General features: G+C 43.4%; 1 protein-coding gene across 1 annotated transcript in view; it reads left to right on the top strand.

Annotated features, from left to right (window-relative positions):
• Positions 1-23,774, top strand: part of xpo6 (exportin 6) — a 136,860-nt gene that overhangs the window by 95,263 nt on the left and 17,823 nt on the right. The window contains 7 exon segments of the mRNA XM_038820897.1: positions 1,358-1,466; positions 3,514-3,606; positions 5,043-5,112; positions 9,742-9,901; positions 11,300-11,392; positions 12,704-12,848; positions 18,347-18,493. Coding sequence (XP_038676825.1) covers positions 1,358-1,466; positions 3,514-3,606; positions 5,043-5,112; positions 9,742-9,901; positions 11,300-11,392; positions 12,704-12,848; positions 18,347-18,493 — 817 coding nt within the window.

Genomic DNA, 23,774 nt, shown 5'->3' with positions numbered 1-23,774 from the left:
TGGGCACTTAATTCATAAAAGAAAATGGATCTATTTCCTTGCCTGCCGCTTGCCTCTTTCGACATATTCGACACGTGGCTGAAGCAGCATAACTTATTTGTCATGTTTCCATGCCCTTGCCTGATCTCCCTTCTACCTGATCATATCTATCCGAGAGTTCTTTTTGTTTATATGGATGTGGGCATCGCTGGCTGGGGCCAGCATTATTGCCATCCCTAATTGCCGTTGGACTGAGTGGCTTGCTTGGCCATTTCAGAGTCAACCACATTGTGGGGACCTGGAAATACACATCGGCCAGGGCAGGTGAGGGTGGCAGATTGTTTTCCCGTAAAGAACATTAATGAACCAGATGGGTTCCACAATCGACAATGGTTTCATGGTAAATCATTAGACTTTAAATTCCAGGTTTTCTATTGAGTTTAAATTTCCACCATCTGCCATGATGGGATTCAAACCCAGGCCTCCAGAGCATTAACCGTGGGATTCTGGGTTACTAGTCCAGGAGGACACCGCTGCGCCACCACCTACCCAAAGCATATTCTAACAAAAAACAATCTTCTAAGTTACAGCTGCTGTTAGAATTTACCAACTCCTTCTACTATATATCCCTACAATAGCACTTATTTAAATAGTCATATTCCAAATAATGCATTTTCCTCCTCTTCCTCCAACTACCTATCTCTCTCTCCTCCTCCTCCTCCTCTCCTCCTCCCCTCCTCCCCCCCTCCTCTTCTTCTCCCCCCCCCCCCCCCCCCCCCCCCCACCCCCCCCCCCCCCCCCCCCCCCCCCCCCCCCCCCCCCCCCCCCCCCCCCCCCCCCCCCCCCCCCCCCCCCCCCCCCCCCCCCCCCCCCCCCAAACCAAATCTAAATATTTCTACAGGTTAGCTCTGCAGGCACTCCAGTACTTAAAACACATGTATTGTATGTTAATGTGGTACAACCAGGTTACATCATCCAGAAACCATTGCATGGCCCAGGTACCAGACACTCCAAGCACAGCAGCTTCAAACCTCATGATTTACACTTTCTCCTGTCCTTCGTGCCTACTCTGTCTTTCCAAGTAAACGAGACGAGTGAGCAGGAAATCCAGGCTCCATACAGGGCCATCGATGAATGAAGTCCAAGAAAAAGACTCTAATGGGAGTTTCAGAGTTCATAGTGAGAGAGATATTGCCATTCCTATATAGAAAGCCTCTATTCCCATACTGGTATAACTGGAGCAGATTGCTACTACTGGGACAGGCGGCAGAACTGTGCTAAGAGACTGCATTTAGCTTTTTGCCCAAGTTATTTTGAGCGTTGAGATTTATTGCCCGTGGATGGCCATTGACTGCTGCTTCTCTTGTTCTCTTGACAGGTACAAAGGTGCATTAGTTCTACTGCTGACTGAGGTTTTACGTCGGATACAATTCCGCTATAATCAGGCCCAGCTGGAAGAACTTGATGATGAGACACTGGATGATGATGTAAGTCTGTTGGCGATGTGTGGACTAACGGGAATGGGGCGCATCTTATTTAGTAAGTTCCATCATTGAACAGCTCAGGAGGAAGCAAGACCTGACCTAGCTAGTCTCACAAGATAAGAAAAAATACATCAATGTCAAATCACAACACATTTTGATCTCTGCAGTATGAGTTTGGGGTGGAGGGGTGTAGGTGATTTTGACTCGTCAAAGACCAAGAATTATGATCGACACAATTGCGCACTAAATCCAAAAGCTCTATGAGAATTTTAAACAAAACAGTTTAACTGAAATCAGACAGTTATCCCACAGATGGTCAGTCTGAGATGACTTTAGATCACTTAGGGGAAGGGACCTTTGATTGAGATCTTCCTTCTTGGTTCAGGCTTTATGCAGGGAGTTTCTACACAGCCCAGGTAGTTCATCTGATAGATAATGTAACTCTGAATCCCCAGGTCATGATTTGAGTCCCACTTTGGCAATTTCTGTAATATTTTAGCGAAAATACTTCTTAAAATGATATTACCAATAAGTGTCCTTAAACTAAATGTTACAATCACTTCTCCACATTGGAAGTTGAGAATCTAATTTACCTCAATTTCCTAATTTAATACGATCTTCATTTCCAGAATCAGCAGAAGCATGTTTAGCAGAAGGAGCAGTTGATAATTGATAGGCGGACTAGATACAGAATGTTGCAACTGTTTTAAGTACTGCACAAACCTAAAAATAGGTTACTTGAACTTTATTGTCAGCCCGTGTCAAGCCAACTTGTTTGTTTTAATGCAAACACTGGCACTGAGTAGAACTGCACATGTGCAGGAAGTGAATACAGCCTCTCTTGATTCACTTAGACTCTTCCCATTGCACATCTTCTGCCACTTTCCTTCAAAATCTTCCCAGTTGATATGCATCTTTTTTGTGCCCCTGCTGTGTGAAACATTTTCAGACATTTACTTACAGAATTCAGTTTTAGAAAGGACTGTACTTATTTGAACAAGTTTACTCCCATCTGCCATGTTTCTTGCTACTCCCTCCCACCTATCTATATCCCAATGCAAATTCCTGGTGTTGTCATAACAATTTACTTTTAAAACCTATCTTTGTGTTATTAAACTTACCAACCATGCATTTGGTCCCTTCATCCAAATCATTGATAGATTGTGAAAAGGTGGCAATCCACTCCTTGCATTCTGCCAACCTGAGAAAAACACATTTATGCCTACTCTGTTTCTTGTTAGCAACCAAGGCCTCAATTATATGCGATGTCTTAAGACAAATGTCCAGCCCTCAAAGGGCAATAATGAGGACCAGGCAAGGTCAGCAGGATAGCACAATGGTTAGCACTGTTGCTTCACAGTGCCAGGGCCGATTCCCGGCTTAGGTCACTGTCTGTGCGGAGTCTGCACGTTCTCCCCGTGTCTGCGTGGGTTTCCACCGGGCGCTCCGGTTTCCTCCCACAAGTCCTGAAAGACATGCTTGTTAGGTGAATTGGATGTTCTGAAGTCTCCCTCTGTCAACCTGAACAGGCGCTGTAGTGTGGCAATTAGGGGATTTTCACAGTAACTTCATTGCAATGTTAATGTAAGCCTACTTGTGACACTAATAAAGATTATTAGATTATTGCACAGCACGTGATTCAGCTCGTTAGAGTTTATAGCATGCTCCAGCACTTGTCATGTGTTGGGTAATTTTCTAGCCAGCAAAAATAGTTTTGCATAAATGATTGAAGCATTGAACTTGTCTGTTCTAAAAGATCTGTCTGATAATTCATTATTGCAATTGACTTCCTCTAACCTTTGTTTACTCCAACATAAGGACATTCAGTTGAGTAAGGAAGAAAAAGTACTTACAATTATAAACACATTTCATGATTTTGTCTTCCCCCAAGCGATTTTAGCCCAACAAACACATTTACAGTGTAGTCACTGTTGCAAAGCAGGAATTATAGCAGTCTATTCCATACACAAAAGCTCCCACAAACCACAATGAGCCCACTGCATAATGTATCTAAGGAGGTTTCGGCATCTTTGCATCTCTTTGCTTGCAGCAACAGACTGAATGGCAGCGCTATTTGCGACAGAGCTTGGAAGTTGTGGCTAAAGTGATGGAACTCCTTCCTTCTCATGCGTTTTCTACAATCGTAAGTAACAATTACTGAACATTAATATGGGATTACTTCAATCCAGTATTAGGTAGAAGATTTATTTTGTCATCAGTCTGCTCTCGTTCCCAACAACTTCCCCACTGCCACTTAATGCCCGAGAGGCTGTTTAATGTTTTTAAAATATATTTAGAGCAGCTAATTCTTTTTTCCGGTTAAGGGACAATTTAGCATGGCCAATTCACCTACCCTAGCACATCTTTTTAAGTTGTGGAGGTGAAACCCATGCAGACACTGGGAGAGTGTGCAAACTCATAGAATCCCTACAGTGCAGAAAGAGGCCATTCAGCCCTTTGAGTCTGTACCGGCCCTTCAAATGAGCACTCTATCCATATCCACTCACCCAACCACCTCTCCTTACCCCCCTAACCCGATAACCTAACCTGCACATCCCTGGACACTTAAGGGGCAATTTAGCCTTATTATTTTGCCTTCCTTAATTCGCAGAATTAAGTAGTATTTTACTGATGCAGAAATAGATTTAATTTATATTCTGACTCATCCAAGCAATTGTAAATGCTCCTGTACTGCCTGAGAAGCTACAATCATAGTCTGGTGTGATTTCAGGTACGATTTTCATGGGTGCATTCAGGGTACCAAGTGCAGGATTATATGGCACTGAGGAGCGTTCAGCACTTCAGCACTATTATCTGCATCAAACACCCCCCAGGACATGTTCAGCATGGATTAGAGCCAAACCCTGCAATGTTTCTCAGCCACTCCCTTGATGCAGAAATTCAGCAATTTGTAATTTCCCACACTAAATGTAGATTTGGACTGTGAGCCTTTGTCTACCAGAAAATGAAATGAGCCTGCACTGGGCTTCACTCAGCCCAGACCAGCAGTTCCCAATCTTTTCCTTTATACGGACTATAGATTGTCATCAAAAGATTTTGTCGACCGTAATGTTCACAAGCCATTTTAAACATTTTCCACATAGCCTACAGCTGGTGGGAGCCAAATTTTATATCAATGGGCTACCCCCGATAGTTTATGATGCACGCTCATACATACATTGCGGATTAAATTACACAAGGATGTTTGTGAAGCAAATTACGTTGTGAATAATAATGTAACATGATTATGATACATACGAGGGTACATGTAATAGTTTTTCCACTGGCCACCTGCAGCAATCTTGTGGACCACAAATTGAGTACCACTGACCTAGACTGATTCAGTAAAGTGTCCACTCTCTGTTGAACAATCTTTTTTAACCATTCTGGGAGACTCATGTTTCAGTAATGTTGGTTGGAATTGAACTACTGATAGTTGTCTAATGCACTCTGACCAACCATCCAGTTTCTGCAGTAAATGAAAAGGACAGTCAGTACTTGCACTAAATATTTTGAGTGGTTTATAATTTGTCATTGTAAGAACTGATTTCATTCCTTGTTTTTTCTTTCTGTTCCTAGTTCCCCATCTTGCAGGATAATCTTGAAGTGTACCTGGGGTTGCAACAATTTGTCGTAACATCTGGACAAGGTAAGGAGTTAGGCTCCTGTTAACAGCTAACAATGTGCGACATTGGCTACAATAAGCTCAGGTCTTGCAGGATATGGCGTTGCAAATATATTGAGGTATCTAACTTTACAGGATAATCTGTAACAGCTGTGTTGTTTTAAATTGGAGTTAAAGTTCCTCTTTCGAAGTCCGTAACCTGAACCAATTCTGGCAGTTTAGCTCTAAACATATTTGGAGTAACTTATTCTAATATTGCACTGGTTCTACTGATAGAAAGGCTAAGACACTTTGGATTTCTATGCTAGTTATATTGGTGAGAAGAGTGTCACAGCATAGCACTGATTATACGGGGGAGGAAGGGTACTGAAGTGTGTTACATAAAGCAGAGGTTTTCGACCTTTTCCCATGTTAGAAAAATTCTAACTGCTCCCATAACACAAGTATTTTTTCTGTATAAAAATTATTAATGTTTTGTTCACGTAATGTGAATCTTGTTTCTGGTGCTGAGCAATATTTCCCAATTCTTACCAATTTTCAACCTTACGATCACATGTATTCTCTCTCAATTAAACACATCTTTTTACGCCTTCAGTTAGGAAAGTGAACTCACTGGAGTCATGTTTTATAATCAACCCATAACCGTTACCAGTCCGTTGTTTTTTTTTTTTTTTTTTTTTATAAATTTAGAGTACCCAATTCATTTATTTTTTCAATTCAGGGGCAATTTAGCGCAGCCAATCCACGTACCCTGCACATCTTTGGGTTGTGGGGGCGAAACCCACGCAGACACGGGGAGAATGTGCAAACTCCACACGGACAGTGAACCAGAGCCGGGATCGAACCTGGGACCTCGGCGCCGTGAGGCAGCAGTGCTAACCACTGAGCCACCGTGCCGCCCTTACCAGTCCGTTATAATGAATTTTCATCACCTAATCCTTTTTTAAAAATAAATTTTTAAAAGTTTCCAATTCTTTTATTTTCCAATTAAGGGGCAATTTAGCGTGGTCAATTCACCTACCCTGCACATCTTTTGGATTGTGTGGGTGGGATCCACGCAGACACTGGGAGAATGTGCAAATCCACACGAGCAGTGACCTCATCTCAGTCTTAAATGGCCGATCGCTTATCCTGAGACTTTGTCTTCTAGTTCTGAACTCACCAGCCAAGAAAAATAGATTCAGCATCTACCCTGTAAGGTCCTATCAAAAAATCCAGATCACATTTCATCCTTCTAAGCTCCAGCACGTATAGGTCCTTTGTACTTTTTCTTTTCAGACACTCTTTATGCCCTAACACTTTCCCAGCTAATTTTATATAATCAGTGAACTTGGATACATTACACTTGGTCACTTCTAAATCATTAATATAGATAGTAAATAGCTGAGGCCCAAAATTGATTCTTGCTGTGCCTCATTATTAACAATTGACCAGTGACCTGTTTATTGCGATTGTTTTTTAACCACTCCTCTATGCATATTAATATATTACTCCCAGTCTCATGAGCCCTTACTTTGTACAACAACCTTTCATGTGGCACCTTAATGTATACATTTGAGAATCCAATCACTTGTTTCCCCTTTATCACCTCTCCAGTTACATTTTCAAACACCTGAAATAGATTTGTGAAACATGATTCCCCTTTAAAAGCACGTTGAATCTGCCTAATCCAATCAATTTAAATTTCCAAATACCACTTCCTTAACGAAGGCTTTCAGCATTTTTCCCAATGACTAATATTAAACTGATTGGTCTGCATTTCCCTGTTTTTCCCTCCCTCCTCACTTGAATAGCAGTGCTACATTTTCTACTTCAATCCAATTTGCCTCGCGGGGCCGAGGATCCCGGGTTTGGTCCAGGTCCAGGCCCCTGGGTCACTGCGAGTCTGGAGTTTGCACTTTCATCCCGAGTCTGCGTGGGTTCCTCCGGGTGCTCTAGTTTCCTCCCACTGTCCAAAGATGTGCAGGTTAGGTGAATTGGCCATGCTAAATCGCCGCTTAGTTTCCGAAAGGTTAGGTGGGGTTACGGGGACAGGGTGGAGGCGTAGGGTGCTCTTTCCAAGGGCCGGTGCAGACCCGATGGGCCGAATGGCCTCCTGCAAAGTAAATTTTATTTATTTATTTAATTTTTATGAATTTAGAGTACCCAATTCATTTTTTTCCAATTAAGGTGCAATTAGCATGGCCAATCCACATGCACATTTTTGGGCTGTGGGGGTGAAACACACGCAAACACAGGGAGAATGTGCAAACTCCACACGGGCAGTGACCCAGAGCCGGGATCGAACCTGGGACCTCGGCGCCGTGAGACCGCAGTGCTAACCCACTGCGCCACCATGCTGCCTGCACTGTAAATTTTATTATGCTTCTTAATGTCCCGCTATTTTAAAAGATCTGTGGACATGCCTCCAAGATCCCTCTTCATCCGTCCTACTCTATTTCCTCCATTTATTGTGTATTTCTTTGCCTTGTTCCACTTCCCTAAATGCATTCTCTCCCAATTCTCCAAATTTAATTCAATTTTCCACTTTTCTACCCAACTTAAACAGAACATATCTTCCTGCAGTCTAAAGCTTTCTTCTTGACTGTCAGCCATTCAGCCAATTTTTGTATCTTCTTTAAACGTCTTTAATTTATCCTCTACATTTAAATCCAAATCATTAATGTAATCCACAAAAAGCCAAGTACTGAGCCCTACAGAACCCCACTGCTAACCATCTTCCAGTTGCAATAACATCCATCAACTGTTACCCGTTGCTTCCTGCCACTAAACCAGTTTGGGATCCAATTTGCTGCTCTCCCTTGATTCCAATGACTTTACTTTTTTGACCAGCCTTCCATGTGGGACCTTAACAAAAGCCTTTCAAAGATCCATGTAGGCCACATCCACTGTACTGCCCTCATTAGCCCTCTTGTCACCACTTAAAAAAAGTCCCTAGCAAGAGACCGTCGGCTAAAGTTGCAGCATATAGAATTGAAGGCAAGTTATTTACCTCATTAGGAACTTAGCTGAACAGCAAGAGACGGAGTAGGGATAATGGAAAAGTACACTTAATTGGCAGGCTATAACTTTTCTTCCACAAACATCTGTGGTGGACTTCCAAATATGTTTGGAAGTTTTTAATAACTTATGATGATGTGACAGCTCCATATCAAATTTGCCAGCGAGACAAAGATAGGTGGCCTTGAAGGCAGCGCAAATGGAAGATTAGCATTAGAAATAAGTATTTGATAGATTAAATGATTGGGCAAAACTAAGGCAAATGCATTTCAATGTAGTCAAATGACTTTATCCGATTTGAATATACAAAGTATAGAAGGGGATGCTTTCTAAATGGTGAAAAACTAGAACTAGCAGAGGTCCAAAGAGAGTTGTTGGTCCAGGTACATAGATCATTAAAATGTCAAGAACAGGTATCGAAAATAATCAAAAAGGCCAATGGAATGCTGGCCGTTTATTCAGATGAGTAGAATTCATCCATCAGCAATATAGACCTAGTTAGATCACACCTGGAGTACTGTGAGCAGTTCTGGGCACCACACCAGAGGAAAGATGAACTTGGAGGGAAGGTGGTGTAGATGTATTCCAATATCTGGATTCTAAGGGTTAAATTACGAGCAGGGATTATATAAGGTCAGGCTGTATTTCCTAGAATTTAGAAAGTTAAGGAGTGGTTGATGGAAGTTTTCAAGCTACTATGGGGAACAGAGATGGGAGAATGAAAAACGAATTCTGCTTTCTAAGTTTGGGATGCTCTTGTGCAAAAAGCAATTGATAATAGTTCAGTTGGAAATTTAAAATCTGAAATTGATGGATTTTTGGTATTAATGGTATTCTACTGATATTAAGGAATATTAGACAAAGGTGGGCTATAAGGAGTTAGGTTGCAGATCAGTCATGATCATACTGAATGGCAGGACAGGCTTGAGGGGCTAAATAGCCTCTCCTGTTGCTTTGTCTCCATTACTTTAAATGTTTGCACTGTGGGTGTGATAAAAAATTGTAATATACTATATATCGGTTACTGTAATGTTATTAAAAACCCTGATTTAAGAAACATACAGGCAGTATGTCTGCTAAAGCTATGATTAAGGAGTGTAAAAGTGAGGTAATAATTGATTTTAATCGGATTATTGGGGTGTTGATAATTTGAGGGACAGTGCATAGTCCTGGAAAAGCAGTTTCATGGGACATCTTAGTGGGAGGAGACTGAAGAATGCCTTATGATGTAATTAAGGGGTGCAGCCAGGTCTACCTGTAGTTTTCAGTTACCATACGATTTTAATCTGACAGACAGGGCTTCAGCTGGCTCCTGAACCGTTCTCTCCAAGGTCTCTGCATACAAAAAAGCAAGTAAACCTGATTGTTAGCTTTATTTATAAGTGGACCTTGAACTATATTGGTTGCTTGATTGGAATACATATAGTTGCAGGTGTAAGGAGTAAGTTAACGTTTTTCCTTTCAGTTAAGAACTGTTTTAACTGTTAACTAAAGCAGTTACTTGCTAATTTTATTGATTCAGTGTTATCACTCCTGTGGTGAAGTATCCTTTCCTATCAGTATTACAAATTGCAAATAGTTGGGTTCTTGTCTGGGATCCTAACGTAGGTATGCCTCAGCTTTCATTACATGCTGATGAATTGTGTTCTTCAGTTCACAGATTAAATATTACAGCAGAAAATGACTGTCGGCGTTTGCATTGTTCTTTACGTGACCTCGGCTCACTGCTTCAGACTAGTGGCCGTCTTGCTGAGTATTTTATCGGCGATGTGTTTGCAGCCAGGTTTAATGATGCACTCAGAGTGGTGGAAAGGTAAGGCCTCATTCTTTTAACTCACTAACATGGTGATTCAATGCAGCTGATCCTAGGTTTTTTTGGTGGGGTGGGGTGGGGGAAATGTTTCTTTTTCTTCTTAAAATTCTGTTTGACAATAGAATCGTTTGTGTTGGGGTGAGTTTAAATTTCCTACTTTCGTGTCTCAATAGTCCCAGTGTTTTAATTTAAAAAAAATAATAATTTAGAGTACCCAAGTATTTTTTTCCAATTAAGGGGCAATTTAGCGTGGCCAGTCCACCTATCCCACTCATCTTTGGGTTGTGGGGGTGAGACCCACGCAGATATTGGGAGAATGTGCAAACTCCACATAGACAGTGACCTGGTTCCAGGATCGAACTTGGGACCTCAGCTCTGTCGGCAGCAGTGCTAACTACTGTGCCATCATGCTGCCCTATTGTCTGAGTGGTTAATCTATGTGGTTACAGTCCCAAGGTCAATCTAAAGTTCATTTTCACTGTTGAATTATCCACTCTGTGCAGAGTACTATAGATGTGCAGTTTATGTTAATGTCTGAGCTTGCTTTTGAGAAGCCTCTGTGCTTAATAGGTCAAAGCAGTGGGGTAACCCATAGACACCAGAAGATGCTGAGATGATGCCCAATCTGCCCTGATGGCAGATTTGAATCAGGGCACTAGTTGTTTTCAGCTTCCATCAGGTAAGGGAGGAAATATCTACCACGGTCCTTGCTCTCTTTCCAATCAGTGTGTATGTATATGGCTGCCCATTGAAGCCAAAAGTGGCCATTACCATCTGATTTGTGAAGAATGTTCACTGGATTCAGATACTGGACTCTCTCCACAATACTCTCCCAAACCTCCTCCAGGATTGCTTTGCTCTTGAAGCTGTTACCTGCAATCTCCATGTTGCCCCAAGAATAGGAGGAGGCCATTCAGTCCTTTGAGCCACTGTTGAGTTAGATCTGTATCTTGACTCCATGCACTTGTCGTGGCTCTATAAACTTCTGTTTATCGTATCAATTCCTGATTTAAAATAATTAATTGAGCTAGTATCTACTGGTTATTTATGGGGAAAGTGCCATACTTTTTCCCTTTGTGTGAATAATTGTTTCCTAACTTCTGAATTGCCTCGTTCTCTTTTTAAGACTGTGTTCCCTTGTCCTGGACTTCTCCCACCAGCGGAAATGTTTCTCTTTGTCTACCTTATCAATTAATTTCAAAAACCTCAAATCAAATCCCTTTAATTTGAAAATTCCAAGGAATGCAAGTCTAGTTTATATTCAGGGACTTGCGAATCACCCAAAGGTTGCTTATAATCTACTCTCGTTTAGAGCCCTTTCTGGAAGATTTGTGTGCATGTTTTCTGATTGTAGTCCTGTTGATTTGCTTCTGATACGTATGTGTTGTTGTGTCGTAGGCTAGTTGAAGTGACACTGTATGGATCCCAGATAAAGCTGTATGATATGGAAACAGCAGTGCCATCGGTGCTGAAGCCAGACCTGATTGATGTGTGAGTACAGTGTTGATTCTATGCATCAAATCTGTTTTGTTCATGATATTGAGACTAGATGAAATGGGACACTCTTGCTTTGGACAGCTCTGGCACATTAAAAACAGAAAGGAACTGATATAAGGTGTCTGTCACCACTCACTGTCCCATACCTATTGTAGTGAGTGTGCCTAATTGATCAGAAGTGAGGTTGTATAACTAGAGAGAAGGAAGGCAAAATGCAGCACTCACCAGCTCTTGTACCTACAACTCTCATAATTGTGATAAGAATAAAAATGTAAAATGGTTGTCCAATACGTGATTATGACTTGCATAGAATTCTATATTTGGGCCTGATTAGCCAATCACTTGTCTACTTTTCAAAGAGCACCATCCCCAGTGTAAGCAGGTTTATCAATCTTGAGAAACAAAGGGGGCAAACTCAACTTTAAGTTGGACCAAATGCAAGGTGAAAAACATTTGGACACTGTTTGGATATTGCCGTGGATCAACTTAGTTCATTTCTACTGTGAGGGAGCTCACCTACAAGAGAATGTCTAACCAAAGCGTGCATGCATTCAACCACCTAGGGAATGCAATAAATGGCTGAAGGATGCTACAGGTTTCTCTCCTAATTGATATGAATTATTTAAGGTGTAAGTTAGAAAGAAAAAGACTTTCTTTCATATAACGCCATTCACAACCGTATGACATCCCAAGCTACTGAATATTTGCAGCTTTTTTCTGGTTTTTTGAAAAGCTTTCGACATCTACAGTATTTTGCTTTCATGTAGCAATATTGGTATTGGAACTGGGGAATGCTGGGGACATGCCAACTGGTCATTTCACAGCCTCTAACAGGAAGCTAAAGTCAGGGATGTCCACACATGGGGAAAAAAATTGGAGAGCCTTTCCCCCAAGCTGGGTTTACTCACTCTATCTGGTTATGAAGCACAATGGTAAGAGGCTGGGCTGCAGGATTCCTCAGACAGGGAATTAGTGGGGTGATACTGGGTAGTCTGGGAGAGAGAGTAGGGCAGAATTTTTAAGCTTGGAAAGGTTCAGTTCCATGAGCCAGCATCACCCTGGGACTCCCTTTTGGGTCAGGATCTCGGGCTGAAATAGGTTGCAGTTGTCGAATCATAGAGACAGCACAGGAGGGAGACCGTTCAGCCCAATGTACCCTAAACAGCCCTCTGAAAGAGCAGTCCATCCTGAGTTTGAGAATGTTTGACTTTACAAAGTACCTGGTCAGGTCAAACCAATTACTATCCAGCTTGCATAAGCTTAGTAAATATTCTGTTTGACGTTTTAAAAAATCTTGTGTTTCAGTCATGCTCAGTCCCTGGCAGCACTGCAGGCTTACTCTCATTGGCTCGCTCAGTTTTATAGTGAAGTTCAACGTCAAAATCCCGAGCAGTTTGTCACTCTCATTTCCACTACCATGGAGGCCACTGCTCCCCTCATCAACTCAAAGGTACGTTGACATCATCGTTGAGAAATGAAAATGATAGCTTACAGAATCGCAGAATTGTTATGGCGCAGAAGGAGGCCATTTGGCCCATGTCTGCACCAGCTCTCTGAATAAACAGCTCACCTAGTGTCATTCTCCTGCCGCCTTCCATAAACCTACACATCTTCCTTTTCAGATAAGAGCCTAGTTCCCTCTTGAATGCTTCAATCGATCCTACCTCCTTCACACACACAGACTGTGCATTCCAAACCGTAATCACTCACTGTGTAAAAATGTTTCTCTTCACGTCACCCTTGTTACTTTTACTAATTACTTTAAATCTGTGGCCTCTGGCTTTCGATCCTTCCACTAGTGGGAACAGCTTCTCCCTCTACCCCGTCCAGACTCCTTGTGATTTTGAATGCCTCTATCAAATCGCCTCCGAACCTTCTCTTCAAGAAAAGCAGTCCTAACTTCGCCAATCCAGTTCCATAACTGAAGTTCCTCATCCCTGGAACCATTCTTCTGACTATTTTATGCACCTTCACTAATACCTCCATAGCCTTGCTGAAGTGCAGCACCCAGAACTGGGGCACTAGCTGATGCTGAGCTCGTGACTTACACAATTGGTCACACCTTCCTTGCCCTTGTACCCGATGCCTCTATTTTTTAAATATATTTTATTCCAAACATTCTCCAAAACTATCCGCATAGCACCAGCTGCCGATCTCCAATTTAAGAGAATACGTCGCCAGGCAATCAGAGGCGAAGGCCACAACATCGGCCCCCTTTCTCTCCTGCACACCCGGCCCCTCTGCAACCCAAAAGATTGCCACCATGTGGACCGGCATCAACCTCACCCCCACAATCCCTAACAAACTCTCGAACGCCACCCCCCAAAAGCTGTCCAATTTTGCACCCTCCCAAAATATGTGGGAATGCTTTGCTGAACCCCTCCCACACTTCTCACATGCGTCCACCACTCCCAGGCAGAACCCACTCATCCGGGTCCGAGTCATATGAACCCTATATACAACCTTGAACTGTATACGGCTCATCTGCGCAGGAGGAGGTTGAGTTGACCCAGTGCATTACTTCACTCCAAATTCCCCACCATCTCCATCCACGAATCCCACTACCGCTTAACCCCCTTCACTAAGGACGCTTTCTTCTTCCTCTTCCTCTTCATCTTTCGATACATCCTCCCGGGACCCACTCCAACCCGTGCCCCACGCAATGTTGCATTTTTCTGCATAAATTCGAGAGTGCCAGCCCCCCATCTTGCCTCCGCCTTTGCAACGAGGCCTTATTAACCCTTGGCATCCTTTAAAAAAAAAATAAAAAAAATTTAGAGTAGCCAATTATTTTCTTCCAATTAAGGGGCAATTTAGCGTGGCCAATCCACCTAGCTTGCACAATTTTTGGGTTGTGGGGGCGAAACCCACGCAAACGCTGGGAGAATGTGCAAAGTCCATACGGACAGTTACCCAGAGCTGGGATCGAACCTGGGACCTCAGTGCCCTGAGGCCGCAGTGCTAACCCACTGTGCTGCCCTACCCTCGGCATCCTGCCCGCCCAAACAAACTTGTCAACTTGTCCACCCTCTGAAAAAAGGCCTTTTGGGAGAAAGATTGGGAGGGACTGAAAGATAAACAGAAATCTTGGCAGTACATTCATTTTTACCATCTGCACCCTCCCTGCCAAATTTAAGTGCATCCAACCTCCTGTACCAAGCCCGTCAGGTTCCACTTGTACATAGTGGCCCAGTCATGTGACAACCTGAATCCCCAAATCTGACACCCGCCACATTAAATGGCAGGGCCCCCAAATTCACCCTCTGCGAAAGCAGAAACCCTTCCCGTACCAGCCTCCCCGAACAGGTGCCGGAATGTGGCGACTAGGGGCTTTTCACAGTAACTTCATTTGAAGCCTACTTGTGACAATAAGCGATATTCATTTTCATTTCATTATGCAACCCAAAATAACCGAAATTCATCTAATTTTTCTTCACGCCAGCCATGGGAGTAGTGTACATTAGCTGCTCGCACACCACAAATTTTGGCCCAAACGCAAAGCTCCCAAGGATTTCGACCAGGTACTGCCACTCTACTCAGTCAAAGGCCTTCTCTGCATCCATTGACATGATCACCTCCGGCTCCCACCTCTCCACAGAGGTCATCGTGTTTAACAACCTCTTTATATTACAGGGAGAGCTGCCTCCCCTTCATGGACTCCGTCTGATCCTTAGAGACCACCTCCGGTACACACCCCTCCAACCGTCTTGCCAACAGCTTGGCCAAGACTTTTACGCCCATGTTCAGCAACAAGATGGGTCCTTAGGATCCACACTCCAGCAGGTTCTTCCCTTTCTTTGGGATCAGTGACATGGACGCAGTCAGTAACTCCCCCCTCTCCATCGCTTCATTGAATATACTCAGAAGATGGGGGGGCCAACTGTGCCACAAATTGCTTATAAAACATCACTGGGCTGCCTTCCCCCTCCCGAACCACTGCCTTCAAAGCCTGCCAACATATGGCCGCTGAGACCGACCCTGCTACCACTTTACTGCAGAACTCCTTATCCACCAACAGCGCCAAATTCAACCTCCACCCTGGCCTCTGCACCCGCCCCGACCTAGGCCTAATATCCAAGAAATGCGGCATGTAGTCCGAGATCATGATCCCTGCATGTTCTGCCCCCACCACTCATGACGAGACCGCCTTGCCCAGCACAAAAATGTCAATACGGGAATACGCCCGGTCAACATGCGAGAAGAAGGGGTACTTCTCCTACCCTGGGTGCCCAAATCTCCACGGGTCAACCATCCCCATCTGCTCCATAAAATGCCCCAACTCTCTTGCCATTTCTGACTTCCTCCTTGACTTGGAACTCGACTTGTCCGTCCTAGGCTCCATTACACAATTAAAATCCCTGACCATAATCAATTGATGTAGAGATACCAGTGTTGGACTGGGGTGAGCACAGTAAGAAGTCTTACAACACCAGGTTAAAGTCCCAACAGATTTGTTTCGAATCACTAGCTTTCGGAGTCAATTGGTGAGAGTCCAGGTCCGGAATTGCTCTTAACAGCTTCCTCACAAACTTGACAGTGTGTCAATTGGACACGTACACATTCACCAGCATACCGGCGCTCCCGCTAACATCGCACTCACTACCACAAACCTACCCCCTGGGTCCTGCTCCTCCCTCGCCACCACAAACCCTGTTTTCCTGCTCAACAAGATCGCCACCCCACTCAACTTCGGATTAAACCCCGAGTGGAATATTTGCCCCACCCACCCCTTCCTCAGCTGCATCTAATCCTTCACCTGCAAGTGTGTCTCTTGCATGAAAATCACCTCTGCCCTTAAACTTTTTAGGTGTGCGAACTGTGCCTCTTAAAACCAGAATTCCATATGCTTTATTAACTGCTCTCTCAATCTGTTCTGCCACCTTCAGTAATTTATGCGTATATACACCCAGGTCCCTCTGCTCCTACACCCCCTTTAGAATTATAGCATTTATTTTATACTGTCTTTCCATGTTCTTCTTGGTGAAATGAATCATTTCACGTTTCTCTGCATTGGCATTCCACCAACTTGTCTCTGACTCTTTGAAGTTCAACATTATCCTCCTCATAGTTCACAATGCTTCCAAATTTTGTATCATCCACAATCTTTGAAAATACACCCTATACACCAAGGTCTAGATCATTATTACATATCAGGTAAAGCAAAGGCCCCAACACTGACCTCCGTGAGTAACTGCACTACAAACCTCCTTCCAGGACAAATAACATCTATAAATCACTACTGTTTCCTATCACTCAACCTATTCCATAGCCATATTACTACTATCCCCATTAGTCTATTAATTTTTAGAAACATGCCATTTCCCACCTGGCTGAATACCTGCTCTGTTTGGATGCAGGCAGCCTATTTTTGTGTCTCCTGGCTCCTGCATGCTGTATGGAAGATTAGACACTGGAATATCACTAGCTAACCTTCCAATGTGTTCTGAGCATCAGGCTGCTCTGCAAACACCTACACATCTTATGAAATGTTGGGGAATCACATGGCCTCAGTCTATTGTGAAACTAGTGAATTCTGCAGCTCCTGTAGACGTTGTCAATGTTTTGAATTTGCTCATCGACCTGGTTGATAGCTAGTTTAACATCTGAGTACAAAACTTTCTCCATTTCTCAGCTTTATTATTAATGGTGGGGCATGCTTAATTTCTGCTTAAGAACATAAGAACTAGGAGCAGGAGTAGGCCATCTGGCCCCTCGAGCCTGCTCCGCCATTCAATTAGATCATGGCTGATCTTTTGTGGACTCAGCTCCACTTTCCGGCCCGAACACCATAACCCTTAATCCCTTTATTCTTCAAAAAACTATCTATCTTTACCTTAAAAACATGTAATGAAGGAGCCTCAACTACTTCACTGGGCAAGGAATTCCATAGATTCACAACCCTTTGGGTGAAGAAGTTCCTCCTAAACTCAGTCCTAAATCTACTTCCCCTTATTTTGAGGCTATGCCCCCTAGTTCTGCTGTCACCCGCCAGTGGAAACAACCTGCCCGCATCTATCCTATCTATTCCCTTCATAATTTTAAATGTTTCTATAAGATCCCCCCTCATCCTTCTAAATTCCAGCGAGTACAGTCCCAGTCTACTCAACCTCTCCTCATAATCCAACCCCTTCAGCTCTGGGATTAACCTAGTGAATCTCCTCTGCACACCCTCCAGCGCCAGTACGTCCTTTCTCAAGTAAGGAGACCAAAACTGAACACAATACTCCAGGTGTGGCCGCACTAACACCGTATACAATTGCAACATAACCTCCCTAGTCTTAAACTCCATCCCTCTAGCAATGAAGGACAAAATTCCATTTGCCTTCTTAATCACCTGTTGCACTTGTAAACCAACCTTCTGTGACTCATGTACCAGCACACCCAAGTCTCTCTGAACAGCGATATGCTTTAATATTTTATCGTTTAAATAATAATCCCGTTTGCTGTTATTCCTACCAAAATGGATAACCTCACATTTGTCAACATTGTATTCCATCTGCCAGACCCGAGCCCATTCACTTAACCTATCCAAATCCCTCTGCAGACTTCCAGTATCCTCTGCACTTTTCGCTTTACCACTCACCTTAGTGTCATCTGCAAACTTGGACACATTGCCCTTGGTCCCCAACTCCAAATCATCAATGTAAATTGTGAACAATGTTGGTATAATGTTCAAAGCATCATGATGTTGTGGGTCAGTATTTACAATGGAATTTAGTGCATCCATGTATTCTGGTGCACAACAAGTGTAGGAGTCCCTGGGGGTACCTGATTTTGCACCTACAAGCTTTTTTTATTCAAACCTGTTCCTACTTTGAATTTATGCCTTTCTGATGGTGGCCTGTGTGATGCAGTGTTTTGCGATGTAAATTCTAACTCTACAATTGCCATGTTGAATCTTGTGGTGAGCTGGAAATCCTTGTGTAACTAACTGAATTCTCCCTGCAGGTGCCAGAGAAACTGTTGCTCTCAGCATGCCATTTGTTGCTATCATTAGCCACCACCGTGCGCCCTGTATTTCTGGTCAGAATCCGCGCAGTACAGAAAATCTTCGATCGGATCACAGATGGCTCTGCTCGTCAACTCCCCCAGGAGGTACATTCAGAGTATATCAAGCTGATCAAAATTTCCACATTTTAACATCTTAAGGGTACTTGAGGCAGATCATTGAAACGCATGTTGCTGTCTAAGAAATGAAGCTTAATTAACACTTAAGAATGTAACTTTGGCCATCTGAATGCATGGCTCAATGGTCTCCCCTTTTGCCATTTGGTTGCCACTATCTCAAAAACAAAATTTTATGGTTCTACCTGTGTAGACCTTGTGTAACCTGAGAACTGCTTAAACTAGTCTCCAAGGTTGTAAGAAGTCAAGAGTCGCCATTTGGCTCTTCTGTGCATTATAGCTACTGGACCTAGTTTTTATAGCAGTTATATGTGGGCAAGAATCATGAACTAGTGTTTTAATCTGCAGATTCTTGAGGTAATGTTAATATTTCACTAGTTTATAGCCCAGCTCTACCAATTTGAACCCGAGATGTCTGCTCCCATGAAATCTTGCTCTACCTACAATCAATCAGTGTTTCCTGAACTCCTTGCACTCCAAACCTTTATTGGACAGAACTAATGCAACCTCCAGCTAATGCTTTTTGTTGGATTGTACCTGAAAACCAAATATTGTTCATCTGCTATGGGAGTAGCGCACTAAACGGGGCCTGATATTGCTGTGGGGGCAGAGCTAGGGCCCTTGTAAACCTTAATGTACTGACCACATGATTATGATGCAGCATTACTGTAAAATAAAAGTGTGTAATTACCATCCACGCTCGAGTAGTAAAGTTGAATAGAAGATGGTGAAATGGAATGAATCCAATATAAGATCAATTTAGGATCAATATTGGGTAAATCTTTACAGGCTCAGTAACCAGTGTGTGCAATAAATGACTGGGTGGTTCAATGAAATATTGTGAACAATTAATTTCTAAAAGAAGGGTACTGTCAGGTATCTTTTGATAGATTAACTAAAATGGGCTGAAAAGCCTATCTCTCAAAAAATCTACCTTATGACAGCACAGTTCCTAGGTCCTGGGCCTGCAGGACAATTTGTGAGTTGAGTTATTGCTGGTGGAGGGAATTCCAACACAGGTGGTCCCTTTCTTGTCTACCCCATTGAATTTCTGAATCCTGTCTCATCTTGTATTTTAATAATCCCCCAAATTGTTTCTGTGGCTGCCGTTCTACATAAGCAATATTTTTTTTTTTTTAAATTATGCTGCTGATTATGAACTATTTATAGTGAGGTGCAGAAACCCCCATGAAACATCACCATGTAGATTAATTTTGCATTATCAGGTACCAGGGTATAAAGCATAGAACAGTTCAGCACTGTACAAGCCCTTCAGCCCATGATGTTGTGCCGACCACTTATCCTAATCTCAGATCAACCTAACCTACACCCTTCAATTTACTGCTATGTGCCTGTCCAAGAGTCGTTTAAATGTCCCTAATGACTGACTCCACCACTCTCCGTATATATAAAAAGTAAAAACTTTAATAAAAATATATCAAAAAGGAAATCAAAGTCAACTAAATAGCATATCAATGATGAGCCCACCGCCCAAACCAAGATTTAGTATAGAACAATAGAGGAAAATTAAACACCCGATCATCTCTTCCCCTAAACAAACTCCAACAGTGCAATATACAAACCCCAACTTTGCCCAAAAAAATCACCCAACAAGCCCAGTCACAACCCCAAGCCACTTTACAAAAATATCCGACAAAAAATATAAATACAGATTAATTTAGCAATGAACAAACAGCAAACTTCATAGTCCTCAAACATTTTAATTCACCCCCAGTCCGTGCTTCTTGACAAACCCATTTGCATCCTGCGACACATCAAAGTAATATCCTCTGTCCTTGAAAGTCACCGTGGAGAAGGTGCAAACTCCATATGGACAGTGACCCGGTTGGAGATCAAACCCGGGTCCTCAGCACCATGAATTCACTGGTATTCTTTAGGGGTGGAAATCTGTCCTTACCTACTGTGGCCTAAATGTGAATCCAAACCAACAAATTAGTAGCTGATTCTTAATTACTCTCTGACCAGCAAGCCACCCAATTGTAATTGAGGAGGTGAGTCACAAACTTCTGGAAGGCAGGTAGGGATGGGCAGTAAATACTGGCATTGCCATTGATACTCTTGCCCTGTGAATGAACAAGAAAAGACAGCACAGGAAACCATTTGGGCCATCATTTGTGTGCTAGCTCTTTGAAAGCTATCTAATTAGGGCTCCTTCCTTACTGTTCCTCTATAGTCCAACATTTTGTTTTGATTTCAGGTATTTATCCAATTTTCTTTTTAAAAACTATTACTGAATCCTCCTTTCACGAACCTTTCAGGCAGTGCGAATTATAACTTGCTGTGTATATTTGTTTCTGCAGTTGCCTCTTTCTTTTGCCAAGCACCTTAAATCTGTGTCATTTGGTTGCCTTCCCTCCTCCCACTGGAACATTTCTCCTTATTTATTGTATCAAATCCTTTGTGGTTTCTCCCTTAACCTTTAAAACAAACAACTCTTAGTCCAGTGCTTCCCAAATGTTTTTTCTGCTGTAACCCGATTTAATGTTTCACATACGTGGTATGACCCAGAGTGAATATTGTCGGAGGAGTGGCAGGTGAAGTTGTTGAGTGGGATGTGGGTTCAAGCAGCACATTTAAAAGGCTCTGTTGGTGTCAGAAATTGGACTTCAGAGCTCATTGCATTAGGTCATGCCCACAGACAAAGAAAAGTATGCACATTTAAAGGGATATTGCTGCCAATCCAGGACTGTCGGATCTGAGTCTTCACTCATTGCCAGTGCTGCCGTACAGCTTTGTGGCCCTATTGGGGATCAAAACCCTCAGTTTGGTAATCTCTGCTCTTAATGTCTCCATGTAACGGAAGTCTTTCATCTCTGGTATGATTCTAGTATCATCCCTGTACCCTCTCTAAGGTCTTGACATTCTTCTAAAATTAGTCCAGCTTCTCATTTTTAAAAATGTCTCCAAGGCCTCACCCTGCCTTACCTCCTCCAGCCTTACGAACCTCTAAATCTCTGCATTCCTCCAATACCTGCCTCTCTCATATCCTGGATTTTAATGGCTCCACCTTTTGTAGCTGTGTCTTCAACTTTTTAGGTGGGTCCTAGACTCTGGAATCCTCAGCCTAAACCTCTCCAACTCTCCCCCCCCTCTAATTCTCAGACAGGCGGTGGGATTCTCTGTTCTGCCGCACCCGTTTTCCAGTGCGACGTGCCCCCGCCAGCAGCGGGAACCTGCGTCCTGGCAGCCAGCCTATGAGGTTTCCCATTGTGGTCACCCCCATGCTGTCGGGGAATTCACGGGCGAGTGCACTGCTGGCGAAATGGAGGATCCCACCAATGGAGAATCCAGACCCAGGTTTCCCAAACGTTTGCAGCCATGGAACCCTTTTGACCTTCCAAGAGTACTGATGGAACCCCTGATAAACATCTGTATTATGCTAAACTGCCGAACTTTCGCAACTACTACTGGGTGGCCAATATAACTATGATTAGGAAATGTGGGGGGTGGGGCGGCGTGGGAGCTGCTGGAGGCGGCGTCATGTAGAGGTACTAGTCTGGGAGCTTTGATAACGGCTCCTTTGCCGTTCTCGCTGACCCGTTATTCCACAAGTCCGGTGGTGGTGGTGGTGACACTGCAGATCTGGGGACAATGGAGGAGGGACAAGAAGCTGGAGGGAGTGTCGGTCTGGACCCCGATATACAACAACCACAGGTTTGTCCCAGGTAGGATGGATGGTGGGTTCCAGAGCTGGCAGAGGGCAGGCTTCAGAAGGATGGGAGATCTGTTCATAGACGGAAGCTTCCCCAGTTTGAAGGTGCTAGAGGACAAATTTGGCCTTTGCCTCCCTAGTAGCCTGGAGACGGATTTTATTAATGTGGAGGGACTCAAAGCCCCCGAGTGTAGAGACTTGGGTTACCGACATGTCTGGGTTTCTCAACCTCGAAAATAAAGTTTGCCTCAAGAGAGTCTATGCTAGGCTTCTCTCGGAGGTTGCAGCCATTCGTCGACTTTCTCAGGGAAAAGTAAAATGTCAGCAGCAGCAATCCATTGGGGGGGGGGGGGGGTTGTGGTGAGTGCTTCATTGGGATGGTGTGGGAAGACTGGGTCGCGGGGAGTAATGTCTATTTAATTGTTATTGTATATTCTCTTTTTGCACTATGTTAATGTTCACTCTAGTTTGTTTTGTTATGGTTACTACTGTTTTATTATGAAAAATTCTGCAAAACCTTAATAAAAATACTTTTTTAAAAAGTTCTCTTATTCAACAAAGTACTAAAGTACTTTAGTCATTTTCAATCGGAGGAGTAATGCTGCTTATTTTGTTCACAAGTTTGTTTAATATCAGGAGAGTTGCTGTAGAGTTGGGCTCTTATATCAGGCACACCTCTCTCTCTCTCTCTCTCTCTCTCTCTCTCTCTCTCTCTCTCTCTCTCTCTCACACACACACAAACGCACACTATATATACTTTTTAAAAATAAATTTAGAGTACCCAGTTTTTTTTTCCAATTAAGGGGCAATGTAATTTAGCGTGGCCAATTATATATATTTACACGTACTTGTCTCCCCTCCCTCTGTGGCCATGCTCCCCATTTAGCCGACCTGCCTTTGCTGTACTCCCCCGTGTGGCCTGAGAGTGTATAAACCAGTGGTTTTGTTTGTTGTTCACTTTCCACTTACCTCCCACCCTGTCCCCCTTGCTCTACTGGTTGCTGGCTACAAATAGGTTATGGAAAAGTGGGTGAATGGCTTCCACGTCCTGTGGAAGCCCTCTTACAACCCTCGGATGGCAAATTTTATCTTTTCCAGTTGGAAGAATTCTGACAGGTCAGTCAGCCAGTCTGCAGCTTTGGATGGGGTGCTGTCGGTCGCCAGCCTAGCAGGATTCTTCAGTGGGCAATTAGGGAGGCAAAGGCTAGGGTACTAGTCCCCCCTTCCCATAAAGAGTTCTATCTGATTTGAGACCCTTAAGACTGCCATTTTTGGGCATGGCTCCACTCTCACCCCGCAACCTTGGACATTGCCTCAAAGAAGGTCGTCCAAAACCCGACAAGTCTGGGCAGGCTCAGACATATGGGTGTGGTTGGCCGGGCCTCCCTGGCACCGTTCGCAATTGTCCTCCACTTCGGGAAGAATCTGCTCATTTAGGTTCTGGTTAGGTGCCTTTTTCTAATTTTATACTTCAACGTGGCCTACTGCGGTACCCCTGGATGCATCCAACAGAACCCAGGGTTCCCTGGAACCCAGTTTGGTAAACCCTGCGTTGATTAAAGCTGCCCCTTTGGCCAC

This window comes from Scyliorhinus canicula, chromosome 15 (genome assembly GCF_902713615.1).
Source record: "Scyliorhinus canicula chromosome 15, sScyCan1.1, whole genome shotgun sequence".
In the NCBI taxonomy this organism is placed as follows: Eukaryota; Metazoa; Chordata; class Chondrichthyes; order Carcharhiniformes; family Scyliorhinidae; genus Scyliorhinus; species Scyliorhinus canicula.
The sequence above is the reverse complement of the archived record's forward strand: the minus strand, read 5'-3'. Positions and strand labels throughout refer to the sequence as shown.